At 38.7% G+C, this 16,719-nt stretch overlaps 1 protein-coding gene across 4 annotated transcripts in view; it reads left to right on the top strand.

The window, feature by feature from the left end:
• Nucleotides 1-4,137: 4,137 nt before the first annotated feature.
• The window catches only part of LOC132405307 (regulator of G-protein signaling 14-like), a 123,555-nt gene continuing 110,973 nt past the window's right edge, over nucleotides 4,138-16,719 (top strand). For 2 of the 4 annotated variants that reach the window (XM_059990010.1, XM_059990008.1), the window contains exon 1: nucleotides 4,167-4,253. In XM_059990010.1, the coding sequence (XP_059845993.1) occupies nucleotides 4,243-4,253 (11 nt within the window). In that variant the 5' untranslated portion in view covers nucleotides 4,167-4,242. Of the gene's footprint in view, nucleotides 4,254-16,719 lie in introns of all 4 variants that reach the window. The other 2 variants (XM_059990011.1, XM_059990009.1) reach the window with 2 other exon arrangements.

The following is a 16,719-nucleotide window of genomic DNA, read 5'->3' as shown; positions in this document are numbered from 1 at the left end:
AAACTCCTGATGAATTAAAGCCGCTAGTGTACCTTCTTTGCAATTGCATCTCTGTGTTGTGCCCAGGATAGATCCTCCAATCTCTTGACATCGAGGATCTTGAAGCTGCTCACCTATTTTACCACTGACCCTGCAATGAGGATTAGCATATAGTATGTTCATGTTCCTGAAGTCCACAATCAAATTCTTGATTTTGCTGACGTTGAGTGAAAATTTATTGCATTACTATTCATTCAGCTGGTCTGATCCCATATGAGATGCAGCAAGCAAAATGGAATTACTTGATATATTTATTGGTATAGGTGGTTAAAGAGCAAGACAGAGAGAAGCAAGCAAAAGCAGGCTCTGAAATAAAGAGGAAACTGCAGAGGTGGGCATTCTACCTTGGTTGATAGAATACATTGAAAAAACATTTATTTTGTTTAAATTAATAAATTAACTCATAAATGTTAATGAATATTCATGGTTTCTTCATCATTTTGTATCACTATACAAAACGATGACTGATGAAAGAATATGGATCTAAACATAATAAAGATAAATGGGTTGGCGACCACTAGCAATCTTCTGGCATTCAGCTGTGGGTTACAAAGTGTCCAAGTGTTATAGTCCTAGATGATCCAGATATTCTGATCCAAGAAAATCCCATTGTCGTGCTGTAAGGAGATTCAGATACCATGGCAATAGGTCAAACTTTACTCAGTGTCTTTTGCCATCTTGCCTATCAGTGTTGTATATTGACAAGTTCAGTTGGTTCAACAAGTCTTTGACTTGCCTTGAGAGAGGCTGAGAAGACATTGGATATTTGGGGAAGGTACTGAGATCCAGCCTTTGTTCTGTGACTAAGTTCTATTTTAGTATGTTTAGTTCAGTTTGGACCAAATCTGCTTCACTCACACCACTGAAATCTTCAGTAGTGAAAAAAAAAGATTGCTTTGACTATTACACAATCAAAATCTGACTTCACCCTGTGGTGAAGTGTAAAGGCAGTCCTGTTAAATTGATGATAAGCAAAAGCAATAAATGTTTCTTGAAGTATTCATCAGCAGAAGAAACCAAACTTAAACATTCTGAAGTGATAGAGGCTTATTTGGATGTCTCTGGTTTAGCACTGCGTTAGTGCTTGATATGGCAGGAAGCTGGAGCCAAAGTCACGAGCAAGTTATTGAGGGGTGAAGTAACTTGTGTTGAAAAAAATCAACAGGATGCTTGAGGTTGACTTCGCTAGAAAGATAATCGAGTGTGAATTTGACAGCACTGACAGGAAGTGACTTCAGAGTAAGCCACACACACACACGCATCACGTGTTTGGGTAATACGGCAAGGACTGTACTCAACAGTATTGATTAGATAAACCAATGACAATACAGAAAATATGAAGCTGCTTTCAACTTTAATGAGATATTATTTCTATTTTTAGTTTTTTTTTGTGAGTCTTAATCTCATCAAAATGAGGAAGAGGTTGCTAAGGAAAGAATGCTCTCCATTTTGAGTGCTTATTTCCTTTAACAAACCCTTGCAGAGTGAATGTGTTGCAGGTGGAATACAAAGCAAAGGTTTCTATATAAGACTTCATATACAGGAAAGCAGCATAATATCAAGCACTTAAAGATCAGAAGTATGTTTTGGGATTCAGAGCAAGATGGAATCTGTTTAGTTCTGGCCCATACCCAGATTTGTACACTGTATACCTTATCAAGGCCAGATGTGGATGTCAGGATGAGCTTGGAGGCACCTTCAGAAGGTTTTCAACCCAAAACATTGAAGGTCCATTTCCTCCCGCAGATGCTGCTTGAGTTCCCCCCAGCAGTTTTCTCCTCTGCCTTAGATTGCAACATCTGCAGTCTCTTGTGTTGGTATTAGTAAAGTGTCTGCAGGACTAATCACACCTGACTTGCAGATGAATCCATGCTCCTAGATTATCTGGATTGCCTTTGACAGGAGGCAAGGCTTGGAGAAAAACTGGGCCTGCTGCCTGTTATCAACATTAGTTTTGTTTTAATAGCTACTTGTACCTGCTGAGGTGTTCACCTTGACTTCAGTAAGGCCTTTGACAAGGTCACGCATGGGAGGTTAGTTAGGAAGATTCAGTCACGAGGTATACATGGTGAAGTAGTAAATTGGATTGGACATTGGCTCAATGGGAGAAGCCAGAGAGTGGTAGTGGAGGATTGCTTCTCTGAGTGGAGACCTGTGACTTGTGGTGTGCCACAGAGATCAGTGCTGGGTCAATTGTTATTTGGCATCTATATCAATGATCTGGATCAGCAAATTTGCTGATGATACAAAGATTGGAGGTGTAGTGGACACTGAGGAAGGTTTTCAAAGCTTGCAGAGGGATTTGGACTAGCTGGAAATATGGCAGGTGGAGTTTAATACAGACAAGTGTAAGGTATTGCACTTTGGAAGGAAAAACCACCGTAGAACAGACAAGATAAATGGTAGGGCACTGAGGGGTGCAGTAGAACTGAGGGATCTAGGAATACAGATACAAAATTCCCTAGAAGTGGTGTCACTGGGTAGATAGGGTAGTAAAGAGAGCTTTTGGTACATTGGCCTTTATAAATCAAAGTATTGAGTATGAGAGTTGAAATGTTATGGTGAGTTTGTATAAGGCGTTGGTGAGGCTGAATTTGGAGTATTGTGTGCAATTTTGGTCACCGAATTACAGGAAGGACATTAGTAAGGTTGAAAGAGTAGAGAGAAGGTTTACAAGGATGTTGCCGGGACTTGAGAAACTGAGTTACAGAGAAAGGTTGAATGGGTTAGGACTTTATTCCCTGGAGTGTAGAAGAATGACAGGAGATTTGATAGAGGTATATAAAATTATGATAGGTATAGATAGAGTGAATGCAAGCAGGCTTTTTCCACTGAGGCTAGGGGAGAAAAAAACAGAGGACATGGGTTAAGGGTGAAGGGGGAAAAGTTTAAAGGGAACTTTAGGTTGGGCTTCTTCACACAGAGAGTGGTGGGAGTGTGGAATGAGCTGCCAGATGAAGTGGTAAATGCAGGCTCACTTCTAACATTTAAGAAAAACTTGGACAGGTACATGGATGAGAGGGGTATGAAGGGATATGGTCCAGGTGCAGGTCAGTGGGACTAGGCAGAAAAATGGTTCGGCACAGCCAAGAAGGAACTAAAGGCCTGTTTCTGTTCTGTAATGTTCTATAGCTCTAAGTGATACCCTTGTGGGATCAGCATGCTGAAAGGTGTGTGCTGATCTGCTAAACAGATTTGATTTGTTTAACTGCATAATTTTTTTTCACCATAATGCTTTTCTGAAGATGTTTCACTTAATTTTGTTCTTTCATGGCAAAACAGATTTGTGGTGCACACAGAGTTACTTTAGCATGCTGACAATGTGTAAAGCCCAATTTATAGGCACAAATGTCCAAAGTTAGATCTTGAAGCTTCTGATTCAATCTCAACTGTTAGACAATGGGTGGGGAGATGACTAATATGAGACTGCTTGCTAGCACCCATTTTTGGGTAGGTTAGCAGGGCAATCAGTGCATGAGCAGTTATCTCTGTCAATCCATTGCAATTCCAATCAGAAGCCTTTTCAGGGTTGTATCAGTGGTTTCCCAGCAGATTAAATCCCAGGAAGTGCCAATTTCCATAAGGAACAACAAATTGTAGAATAGTGAGATACCTTAATTTTGCATCTCTTTGAGGGTCAGAAGGGTTACATTTGCTTTGTCTTTTCCTCCCACTCTTCTTACTTTGCACATGCACTCCCTCTCTTTTTGATCACCTCCCGAACACATTCCCCCACTCAATGCACTGTAAGCCTTGTGATTCCCCTCCCTGTGCAAAGGAAATGGAGCTGGTGTCCTTGGGCAGGGTTTGGAGATAATTTAGGTAAAGCACATGGACCATATGATTCTACTAAATCCAAGTCTCCTTTGCACTTTTGCCATTGTCACTCCGTTTCAAAATCATGAGCTTCAAATGACCAACAAGAGTTTTTAACTGTGTTATTCAGCTTGCACGGCAGAAGTAGTTCAAGCACCGGTCTTCTCAGAGTGAAGTTCTTGTGACTCAGTTGGGTGAGATTTTGACTTCCTTCTGTGGTCTGTTGCTATGACAGTCTTTCCTGAGGAAGAGTGACTGCAGTTCTCTGAGTACTAGTTCGAGAACAATACCAGTCGTAAAGCTGCCTCTTTCTTCCAGCAAGTCTCTGTTGAAAATATCCAATGTTTTAGATAAAAGGCATGGCAGGAAAAACAAAACTTGCCATCAATGGGAGGATGGTGAGTGACTCTTGACCCATGACTTGGAGTGTGTTTGTTTTTAACGTGTGTGTATTTGCTAAGCTCTACATTCTCTTGTGCACATTTTTCAACAGAATGATTGTGTCTCTCGCTGTGCTTAATCTATGTTACATTTAAATCTACTTAATTGTAACTTTATTATGATTGTGTTAAGTGGGATGCTGAATTGAATCAATGATAAATTTACTGAAATGAAAATTCATTTGTTTTGATTGCAAAGCTTTTTATAATTGTACAATTTTAATTTTGGGAGGGGTCAGTTGGTAAGGTCACTTTTGCGTTACTATGGGATCCAATCTTGCAGTGTGACATCAACATCCAACATAATTTCATGTCGGTAGATTTCTTCTATTAATAGGGGGAAAATTGCTCTTGAAAAACAATGTTTTTTTGTATTTAATTGTCTGGGCGCTAAGTGAGTGTAAGTACACAGGACTAACCTGGTAAATGTGTGAGGCTTCCTTTTTTTGTCTTCCTGCTCAAAGCTGGGAAGGTGTTTGGCCCCGCATTCCTTGGGGATCTTCGACTACCTGGAAAGAGTCAGGTGCAATTTTAACCTTCAAATCACATTAATCAAATCCTTTGCCGTTTGTTAATAAAACTGTCCAAAGAACATTTTAAGCTATGGCCAGCTGAGTCTGACATGCTTATTAGTCATCCGTGCATTGTGTGAAATAGTTCTCCTTTGTGTAATATGTCCATAAGAGTCCATAGGGATTGAATGCCACAGTCTACTTTCTCCTATTGTGTAGTGTTGTGCCATTCCCTTATTGCAGCATGTACATTGTCAAGCAGTTCTGCAACACTCACTCATTGCTGCAGCGATGGGCTCAGCTGCACCAAATGCTGGAGACAGTGAAAACAGTTGACTGTACTAATGAGGGAGCAGACATACTTATCCCATTTATTTCTTGTGGCAAGTTTCTTTCGGCCATTACGTTTTTTGTTCTTGTTCTTCTGTCTAAGAGTTTGTTTCTCAATTATGCTGAGGAATGTGACATATACCAAGCAATACCCATCTGAAGTGTGGGGTATTAAGAGGGAACACTGTACGGAGAGTGATGTAGCTCTGTGGTTCTTTAACCCTTTAAACAGGATGTGGTTGACACTTCTGAATGAAATATCTCAAAAGCATGCTTGTTGTAAGTTACAGATTAGTGCATACATACTGCTTCACCAATAAAAAAAATGTGTTTAATGTTTATAGTTTCTTACTCCTAAGTCATGTTTCATGTTCCATGCTAGTTTAATGTTTATAGTTAATCTTACTCCTAAGTCATGTTTCATGTTCCATGCTAGAGACTTGAGTACAAAATATTAACAGACACTGCAGTGAGGAACTGAAAGGATGCCAAACTATCAGAAATGTCATCTTTCAAAGAAGGCATTATATCCGAGCTCTTCCTACTATCTCTGGTGGTACTTCTTTGAAGAAGATAGACAATGAATCTATCCCCAGGATCATTAATGATCTTTATCTATTAACCAGTATCACCAATAGTAGAATATTTGCTCATTATTACACTACTGCTTGTGGGAACTTGCTGTGAGCTATTTGCCTATGTTTCCTTTGAGAGTATTTCATTACTCTTTCTTGTGTGCTTTTTTTCCTTCTTTCTTGCTTTCTTTTTACTTTTTTCATTATTATATCATACCCCTTTCTTTGGTTTAAACATATTAATATAATCAGCACTTAGATCTAACCAGAAGAGAAAAAAATATTATAACTTGCCCTCTATATTTAACTCTCAGATACTGTTAAGAAGAATGATATGAGAAGTTGGAGCAGAGATGTTTAAAGAATGATATAACAGAATTATTTAGGGTTTCAACTAGGTTCAAATAGCAGGATCTGATTAATAATTTCTGTAACAGAATCAAAAGAAAGAAAGCCACTTTTATGCCAAAGGAATTTTTAGCTGTGCCTCTACTGATACAATGTTTAGTATGAAGAGATTAGTTCAAAGTGTGACAGCATCATCAAAAAAAAGCAGACCACTTTTCAAATAAAAACGTCATCACTTTGTAGGTATCTAACCCAGTGCATGATTAAACAAAGATAACAAACAGGATGCTAATGATCAATGACATAATGAGTTAGATGAACCAAACTGATTAACTGAAACAAAAATGGGTTAGAAGAAATCAAACTGGGTGAAAGGCAACCTAAGTAAAAGGTGACGGTGTGGCAGATGTGACAGTTTAACCTTCAAATTCTCAATTCTTACACCGTTGCAAGAGTGAGCATAGCAATAAGACACAAGGTGGCCATCCTGTATCAGCAAGGCCTTCCAAAAGCAGAAACTTTGCAGCAGACAAGAGTTTCAAGATGTACTGCGCAAGGTCTTTTGAAGAAGCATAAGGAAACATGCAAGGTTGAAGACCAGATACACAGTGACAGGCCACTGAAACTGAGTGCAGCAGATACATTAAATTTCTAAATCAGAGGAAGTTTGGCACTGCTGTCACCTCTGAACTCAGAGAAATCACTGGAGCCCAAGTACACCTCTCTCAATCCAGAGAAGTCTTGTTAGAAGTGGTCTTCATGGAAGGGTTGCAGCCAAAAAGCTATTCCTCCAAGGTGGAAATAAAGTGAAGTGACCCACCTACGCACAAAAATACAAGGTCTGGGGTACTATACAATGGCAGCAAGTGCCCTGGACTGATGAGTCAAAATTTAAAATTTTTGGCTCAAACAGGAGGCAGTTTGTGTGTAGAAGAGCTGGAGAGCGCTACATGGATGAATGTCTGCAGCCAACAGTGAAGCACAGCGGAGGTTCCCTGCAGGTTTGAGGCAGCATTTCTACAAATTGAGTTGGTTATCTGATCAGAATTAATGGATACCTCAATGCTGAGAAGTACAAGCAGATTCTCATCCATCATGCAATACCATCAGTAAGGTATCTGACCAGTTCCCAACTTCATTTTGCAGCAGGACAATGACATCAAACACATGGCAAAGCCCTAAAGAAGAATGAGTTCTGCAACAGATGGTATAGCCTCCACAGAGCCCTGATCTCTACATCATCAAGTCTAGGATTACCTAGAGAGACAGAAGCAAGTGTGACAGCCAAAGTCTGCAGAAGAACTGTATCAAGTTCTCCAAGATGTTTAGAATAACCTACCTGCCAATTTTCTTATACAACCTTGGGACAGTGTTCCTAAAATAATTCATGAAGTTTTTACGGCAAAGGGTGGTCACAGCAAATAATGGTTTGATTTAGTTTTTTTACTGTTTACTGCTCTTTATAATTTTTTTGTAATTTAGAATCTTTCCATCTCATTATGTTTGAAAGCATCTTTGCTTTACAGAATTTTTTTTTTTAATGCGCCTAAGACAAGACAATGAAGTTGTGTTAATTGACTTGCAACAAACCAGGCAAGATGGCTAAATTATCTGACCATTGGGATTGAGTTCAAGCTGGCTGACCAGACGAATGTTATCACTAAGCATATCAATAATTTTTGTGTACTTATTATATTTTTGTACATAGAGGTAGCCCTGTCAACCCAAAATATTGAAGTGAACAATGTGATCAAAATCACTGGAGAAACACTAAAGCTGGTGATACAGAATTCTTTCTTCAGCATAACAAGCAGGCATTGTTCTGGAGACTCTCTCGGTAGCGGCTCACAAACCCAAACGTACATCACATTTTTATACCCTTCATTCATAGGTGACAGTAGCTGATACAATACAATTTCAATAGTTACAATGACATAATTTCCTTTGATATTTTGGGTTGACAATGCTTCTTATGAATTAGAGATCTACAGTAACAGACACCTCTGAATGTCCATACACCTTTGTCACAAACTAATTCACACAAATGGTCTAAAAGTGTCTTGGAGCAGAAATCCCAGATACCCAATATTAATGTTGTCAGGGCTGTCTCTGGGTACACAAATATCATAAGTATACAAAAACTATTGATTGCCTATACCTGTGACCATGTTTGATGTGCTTAGTGACAACATTCGTATGGTGTGCCAGCTTCCACTCAGTCACAATGATGCAAATAACTTAGCCATATTGCCTGCTTTGATGTAATACAAACCCATTGTCTTAACATTTGGCTCTTGCTTGCGCAATCTTTTAGTCTGTGGAGCAACCTGTATTTTAACTTCAATTTACTGTTTGCAATTTACAATAAAACAGGAGGCTAACTGCAATCTTCCTGAACTTGTTTACATTTATAATAGGAAAAGAAGTCTGGTTTCTGTTTGAATTAATATCTGATTTATTCACTTAACTCCAGAATACCCCTAACAATGAGACCCTCAGGTTTTATTATTTGCTGTGGGATCCAGATATGGTCAGTTAGTCCTTCACCGCAATTTGCATACAAGATACCCAGTGAAAACATCCTCTCTGCTTTCCATCCCGAGATGTTGACACAGATTTCAAGATTAGGGTTCATGACCATTAGTCCTTATGGTAAATGAAAATCAAAGACTGAAGATTTTTAAAATTGGGAAGTTTGAAAGTGGTGAAAAAATATAACATCTATGGAGGGAGTTTGTTTTAGGTGAAAGATATTACAGGTTGATATTTTATGTCAAAGATTATTGACCTTACAGTGAAAAATCTTTGAAGTATCAACTCTGTTTCTTGCTATTGAATACTGCCTGATCTTCTGAATGTTCCTAGCATTTTATATTTTTATCATTATTTCAAACAGTAAGACCTTTTGGTGACCCTTTCAGAGATGCTTGATGTAACCAGGTGTCCTACTTGCCTATTACACAGTGCATTACAATGTAAGGTTGACAGTCTGGGTAAGGAGGAAAATCAAACCTGATGGCTGCTTTTTCTCGTTGTCTGTGTATGAATTACAATGTTACTTAAGTTTTTTTTCTCTACACATTTACAATACAAAAATATTATCATGAAAATATTCATAAGGTCATATGATAAGGTCTGTAATAAAATAATTTGCAATTAAATGCGTTAATGTGCATTACAATTTCTGAACATTCAGAAATGCAATGATTCAACATCTGTCTCTCTGGGCACTAATTCCCATGTTTTCCTGAACATGGTGCAGCTCCTATGGCAGCCATCCCTCTAACACCTCTTGGCCCCAGTTCGTGCACTCCCATTTACTCCCTGGATCCTTGGTTTCTGGGACTTCCTTTAAGCTTACATGACATTATTGACTCCGCTTCCTTGAAACTCATCTGGTTCCATTTCCCATGCTCCCTGTAAACTTACTAGGTTCACTGAAATCTTATTATTATATAGTGTACCATCTTTAAAAAGGTGGAGCAAAAATGTTGGAATATTATTAGGAATAACATCCAAATGTCTACAAAATTTGTCTGATATCACTGAAGTCCCAGCATGCCAGATTAACTGACATTTTCTGTATAATAGGTATGAAACTCATATAAAAATAGATGGATTTAAATATCAATAGACTTTTATAGCCTTATTTATATTATCTTATTGCAAGGTTGTGCCTTAATATGTACTGATAATTACAGCACAGATAAATATAATTGATTAAAATTGACATTTTTTCTCATTGTGTTCTTTCCTGTTAAAATTATGTTCAGTTTATGTTATGTTTTCTTCCTTGTGAATGCACCTTATATAATGGTACATGCCTGTGATACTGCTAAAAGTAAGCTCTTCATCACACCTGTGAAAATTACAATCAGTTTGACTTTGAGTTTGCCTTAATTCAGCTAATTGAGATCTTCTGAAGAACCACCAGGTCTTAGCACACCAAAAGCTCTTCCTTTGTATCCCTGATACTTTTCCTTCCTCATTAATTTTTCACATTCCATTTCATTGATTGTCTAGCTATGAGGTAATAAAAGTAATTTTGCATAAAGTATTCTTGCAAAAAATGTGTAGTGTGCAAAAGACAGCAAAAAGTGCATTCTTAGCTACTTTTTGCCTTTATGCCAAAGGCATTGACCTCTGGTGATTTCTCCCCTTTAGACATTGTCAATAGTTTCCCTGCACTTAATTTTTCAAGATCTCTATGGCTTTATGGAGCTTTATTGAGCAGCTTCCTAGTCTGATAAAAACAGATGAAGAAGCAGCAGCGAAAGCCTACTCAGCCATTAATTCTACCTGGTTCACCAATCATTACCACTGTAGCTGATGGTTTATCTTTCTGACACTAAGCCTGTATTCATTGATACCCTTGTCTGGTTTTGGGAGCTTCTCCATCTATAGCCCAGAACTATTTTCAGTTCTATTCCCAGTTTCATTTTTAGCCAAAAATACCTTTACCATATGTTTTCTGCAAATTCACATTATTCATTGATAATCCCCTCAACATTATTTTAGTCATCTTGTTTAAAATGAAACATTCAGGTTATTCCTCTGTTCTAGATTCTCCCACTTGGTGTATTCTCACCATTGACTTTGTCAGATCTCCCCTGGATTTGATTCATGCTGTGTAGCATTTTTTTTCTCTCTCATATATATTTCCAATTTCCCTTTAAAAGCAGCTTTTCACCAAATTTTTTGTTGTGTAGTCTTGAGCATAAAATCTTGTGAACAATATCTCCTCAGCACTCTAAATTCAAAGTAAAGCATTTATTAAAGTACATATATGTCACCAGATACAACCTTGAGATTCATTTTCTTGTGAGTATAAATCTATAAAATAATAACTATAATAGGATCAATGAAATACTGTACCAACTTCAGTGTTCAACCAGTGTGCAAAAACAACACTCTGCAAATACTAAAATAAAGAAATAGTAATAAATAAATTAGCAGTAAGTATCGAGAACATAAGAATAAGATTCCTTTAAAAGGTGTCCACAGATTCTGGGAACATTTCTCTGATGGGCAAGTGAAGTTATCTCTTTTAGTTCAAGAGCCTGATGGTTGAGGGGTAATAACTGTTCCTGAACCTCATGGTGTGAGTCTTGAGGCTCCTCTACCTTCTTGCCAATGGCAGCAGCAGCAGCAAGAAAAGAGCATGTCTTAAGTGGTGGTGGTCTTTGATGATGGATGCTACTTTCCTGGAACAACTCTTCAAGTAGATGTTTTCATTGGTGGGCAAGTGCTGTGATGGATTGGGCCTTATCCACTACTTTTTGTAGGATTTTCTGTTGAAGGACATTAGTGTTTCCATACCAGGCTGTGATACAGCCAGTCAACATACTTTCCACTACAATCTATAGAAGTTTATCAAAGTTTTAGATGTCAGGCTGAATCTTCAGAAACTCCTAAGGAAGTAGAGTCTCTGGCATGCTTTCTTCATAATTGCACTTAAGCAGTGGGCCGAGGACAAGTTTTCCGAAATAACAACACCAAGGAATTTAATGTTGCTGACCCTCTCCATCTTTGATCCTCTGGTTAGGACCAGCCCAATGGACTTCTGGTTTCCTTTTGCTGCAGTCAGTAATCAGCTCCTAGGTCTTGCTGATATTGAGTAAGAGGTTATTGTGATGGCACCACTCAGCCAGATTTCTTATCTCCCTCCTATAGTCTGATATATCACCACCCTTAATTTGGCCTATGATAGTGCTGTTGTCAGAGAAAACTTGAATATGGCATTGGAGCTGTGCTTGGCCACATGGTCATTAGTGTAGAGCAAGTAGAGTAGGGGGCTAAGCACACGGCCCTGTGGTGCACCTCTGCCGATGGAGATCGTGGTGTCGTTGTTGCCAATGAAACGACTGGGGTCTGCAAGTGAGGAAATTGATCCAATAAATGATGACAGCTCCAAGGTCTCCACTGGTTCTTTGGCAATTATCTTCCATCTATAATCCTGAATCATTATTCCACTGCCAATAGAAACAGGCTCTCCAATACTTATTTGACCATGTTAAGCAGTAATAAAAAGCCACCCCTGTAATTTATTGGAAGTCACACAACCCTGCTGTAATCTGGTAAACCCCCTCTGATAATTCTCAGTCAATGGTGTAAGTGAAGTGAGAAGTGCTCATGCACTCTCTTCCATCCATGGAAGACTAATTATACTCTAGGTGGGCTGAGTTGCTGAAAACAAAGAACATTTGGGCATTTGGCAGGTTAGAGAAACACATCCAATTCCCAGCTCAACTGTTGTAAATTCCAGTGAGGTAATCATTTTCTGCAGAGCTGTGTGTAATATCTCATCACAAACAAGAAATAGAAAACCCATAATAAACTCCGCCTTGGTGCTGCCTTTCCTTTTCTGTGCTGAGTGTTGAAATTGACCATCTATTGTCAGAGTAGTGAGGGGAATCCCGATGCAGAAAATTTCCATCACAACAAGACAATGGGCAAGTATATCATTCTCTAAAAGTCATAGTAATCCATGTGGGTGAGTGGGAATGAGTGACCTTTTAGAACTGGCCTACACAATTATCTACTTTTTGCATTTTTGGAAATTTCCATATCTCAAACTAATTCAGGGTTTAATTTCTGAGAGCTGTTATGACCTCATATTTCCAGCCTACATTAGGAGGAAACTAATTTCAAACTTTGTTCCGGTGTGTCAGTGTGGACTTTGGTGATTTGTGTTCATGTATGCTTTTGTGTTTCATGTGTGTACTTAAGTATTACCATGCCAGTGGGTTTATTTATGTGTGTTTAAATATCTGTGACTGTGTTTGTATATGTATCACTATATTTGTGTGTATGCATGCCCATATTTATGTTTGTGTACGTGTGAGTAGGCATTATAGGTCTGGGCTTCTGTGTCTTTGTATGTGTGTGTTTTTGTGCAAATGAGCATGTAGCTCTGTGTGTCTGTATGCAAATACACATGCAGATGAATATTCTGTGTTCATGTGTGTGTGTGTGTGTGTGTGTGTGTGTGTGTGTGTGTGTGTATCTCAGGGTTAGGAAGTCATAAATATATTAGGCTAGTGGGCAACATGAATAGCTTCATCCCTGAAGTAACAAGTTTTCTCAGTGATCAGATATAGTTTAATTTAAGCAACAATATCTTCAGAGTACATTGAAACAATTGACAACATTCCAAATAATAATATAGTGAGAATTGAAAATTCATATGTAAGCAGCAGATGAGAGAAGCAATAACCTCACAAATAACTTTAAAAATATTATGTTTACCTCTGACCAAATTGATCCAAAGTATTTCACAATTGATGCATCAAAAAACCTTGTTTTAAAGATGCTTTTGGGGAAAAGCGATCATAATAAAATGGTTAGATCTTGTCGGAAATGATTGGCAATCATACCTTTTCTCCAAGTAAATGCCACATATGTAAACAAAAAAGCTGATCAAACACTGATATCCCATAGCTAAATCTGATTTATTGATGATGCTGTGGATCGAAAGTTGGGCAAGAGTGTTGATGTTAAAAATAGTCTCATGGGATTATTCATGCTCATTAATGTGGAACTCCATTCTTCTGAAAGTGTACCAATCCTTTAATGTTGTACTGAGATATTTGGTTTCAACTTGCTTTCAACTTTCTGCAAGACAACATTTTGACTCAAATATAGAAAGGTGAGAGTCAAGAAAGGAACATCTGGAGGTTGGTTGCCCCTTTGTAACTATATTTAGGAGAGTGTTTCAGGTCTTATAAAAATTTCAAAAGCAAATACATTGCTTACATCGTTAGCAGCTAGTCTATTTTAGTGAAGCTGACATTTTAACCAAGGAGCAATCAAACCCTTGGTTTGATTGTGTGCGTGTGTGCGTGTGTGCGTGTGTGTGTGTGTGTGTGTGTGTGTGTGTGTGTTCGCATACACACTCACTTTCCGTGGTGCCTGCCCATCAGACATACATCAATGGTCTAAAGAAGATAATTTTACCCGATGGCTTCCCATGAGGCAGAGCAAGCTACATGCCACAAGCAGGTCTCAGACCTACGAACTCAATGTTGCTGTTAAAGAATGTTGAGCCCCTTTATCGAAATTGGAAAAGGTTTATTATAATCAATCACATACAGTGAGTGAGTGAAATGCTTTTGTTTGTAGGCATATTGACAGATTAGTCCATACATAAGTGATTTGAAGCAGTAGAAGGGAAAACAGAAGGCAGAAAATAGTTCTGCAGTTAAAGAGAAAATACAGTCAAATGGACAAATACAGTGCAAGCACCACAATGAGGTAAATTGGGTGAGCAAGAGTTCAAACATAAGCACAGTATAAGAGGTCCATTCAAGGGTATGATAGCAAATGACTGTAACAAGCGGAGAGCTTTAGGAACATGGATTTACAAAAAAAAAGTAAGCTATTTTAAAAATCATTCATTGAAAAGTATTGATTAGAAACATACTGTTTATTACTATAAATTAAGATAACTCAAGCATTTGGCACACTTATTTTCTGTAGGACTGCAGAACTGTCTTTTTTGGGCTAGTTTCCCCTCTGCTCATTGGAAGTCTTGGTGCACAATGTACTCTGCCCCTCCTCAGTAGATCATTGCTCCTGCAGAGCACAACAGAGTGTCCAGTGATGAGTTAGAAGGTTAGATGTGCTGGCATCTGATCTCCTGCATGTTTTGTTCTACATTTCAACTTGCAGCTTAATATCCAAAAACTATACCATCTCTGTTTTGAGTGTACGCAGCAAACAGCATCCATAATCTTCTCAACCATTTCACACCTACAGTAAAGAGACAATTTCAAATTTTGGAATGTGCCTCTAATTCTAGACTCCACATCCAGAAGAAACAAATTAAGTCCACCTCTTATTATGCACCTTAAAGGTCCTGGTGAAGAGTCTCAGTTCGAAATGTCGACTCTTTATTCCTCTCCATAGATGCTGCCTGACCTGCCAAGTTCTGCCAGCATTTTGTGTGTTGCTCAGGATTTCCAGCATCTGCAGAATCTCTTGTATTTATGATTTACTTTAAGAACTCTATGTCTTTCAATAAGATCAGTTGTTTAAAATTTTTAATTTAGGGATTATTACCCTGTTTTGTCAGACATCCCACCCTGCAAAAACTCATTTCAGGGAGGTAGCACCATCAATTTGTGGGAGACTCTTGGAACTTCCGGGAGAGGTGGGATGTCTGTATTGTTCTAAATCTCCTTATTGCTGGATTTACCCTTGAAGGTGCTGGTTGGTAAGTTAACTACCTCTCGTAACTTGCCTATGTTGTTGATGTTTCATAGGAAAAACAGAGATGTATTGATGGGCATGTAACAAAAACTAGGCAGACACTGGTTAACATGGACCTAATGGGCCAAATGGCCTGTTGCCCTGTTTATTAACTCTATAACTTTGTGTCTCTAATAAGTTACAGGGAGATTAATTAAGGCAGGGGTTAACAACCATTTTTATTCTACGGTCCAATTATGCCAGGTGTGCTTGGACCCCAGGTTGGGAGCAACTGAAAGTTAATGTTTCAGGTTGCTGAAGTTTCACCATAATTTTGAAAGTGAGAGAGAGAGATGACTTAATTTTTGCAGCTTGGTGACCATATATCATAACGTTCAGGACCAACAGGAAATTCTAGTTATCTGTTATATTCGATACTATACACTCAATGTACCAGGAAGGAGATGATATGCTATTCCTCCTTATCTTGCAACAATGTGAGAGAATAAAGTTACAGTGGGCCAACACACAAATGGCTGCAGGAACTTAGCCAGTCAGGCAGCATCTATGGAGCAAAAGGAACAATTGACATCTTGGGTCAAAACCCTTCACATGATCTGGAAAGGAAATAGGGTAGATGACCAGCATAAAAAATATGGAAAGAATGGGTGGAGCAAAAGTCTAGATAGAGTGTATGTGGTAAGGATATTTCCTGTAGAGGGGAATCTACAAACAAAGGGTACAACCTCAGAATACAAGAACATCCATTTAGAACAGAGATGAAGAGGTTTTTTTTTAACCAGAGGATGGTGAATTGGTGGAATTCATTGCCATAGACACCTCTGGAGGGCTATGGAAAGGGGAAGAGAGGGAGAGAGACATGTAGGGCCCTGGGTCATCATGGATATAAAAAAGATGCAAGCCACCTGTATTAGCCACTAGCCAACGAGTCATTTATTCAGCTCTCCATGTCAGTTGATGATGTCTCCTTTGAAAATGTAGACAACTTTTCCCATCTTGCCAGCATTCTCTCGTCAAAAGCCGACATTGACTCAGACATAAACCACTGCCTGAGTAGTGCTAGTGGAGCCCATGCAAGATTAAGGAAAAGAGTCTTTGAAGACTGCAACCTACATGTTCAAATAAAACTTTCGGTCTAAAGAGCATTCATCCTTCCCATATAACTGTGTGGAGCGAATCATGGACCAGCTACAGTAGGTACTTGAAAGCCCTGGAACAATCCTGCCAAAGAACCTTACAAAAGATATTGAGGATCAGCTGGCAGGACAGTCACACTAACACCAGCATACTGGAGGAGGCCACCATGACTAACATCTCCACCATGAAAAAGCAATGCCAGTTCCGACACATAAGGACATCTCATTCCGATACCTAACTCATATCTCCCCAAACAGATCTTTTACTCCCAGTTGAATGAAGCTTAGTGAGCCCCTGATGGGCAAAGGAAAT

This window comes from Hypanus sabinus, chromosome 15 (genome assembly GCF_030144855.1).
Source record: "Hypanus sabinus isolate sHypSab1 chromosome 15, sHypSab1.hap1, whole genome shotgun sequence".
Lineage (NCBI taxonomy): Eukaryota > Metazoa > Chordata > Chondrichthyes > Myliobatiformes > Dasyatidae > Hypanus > Hypanus sabinus.
Note: the sequence above shows the minus strand (reverse complement) of the source record. Positions and strands in the feature narration are given on the sequence as shown.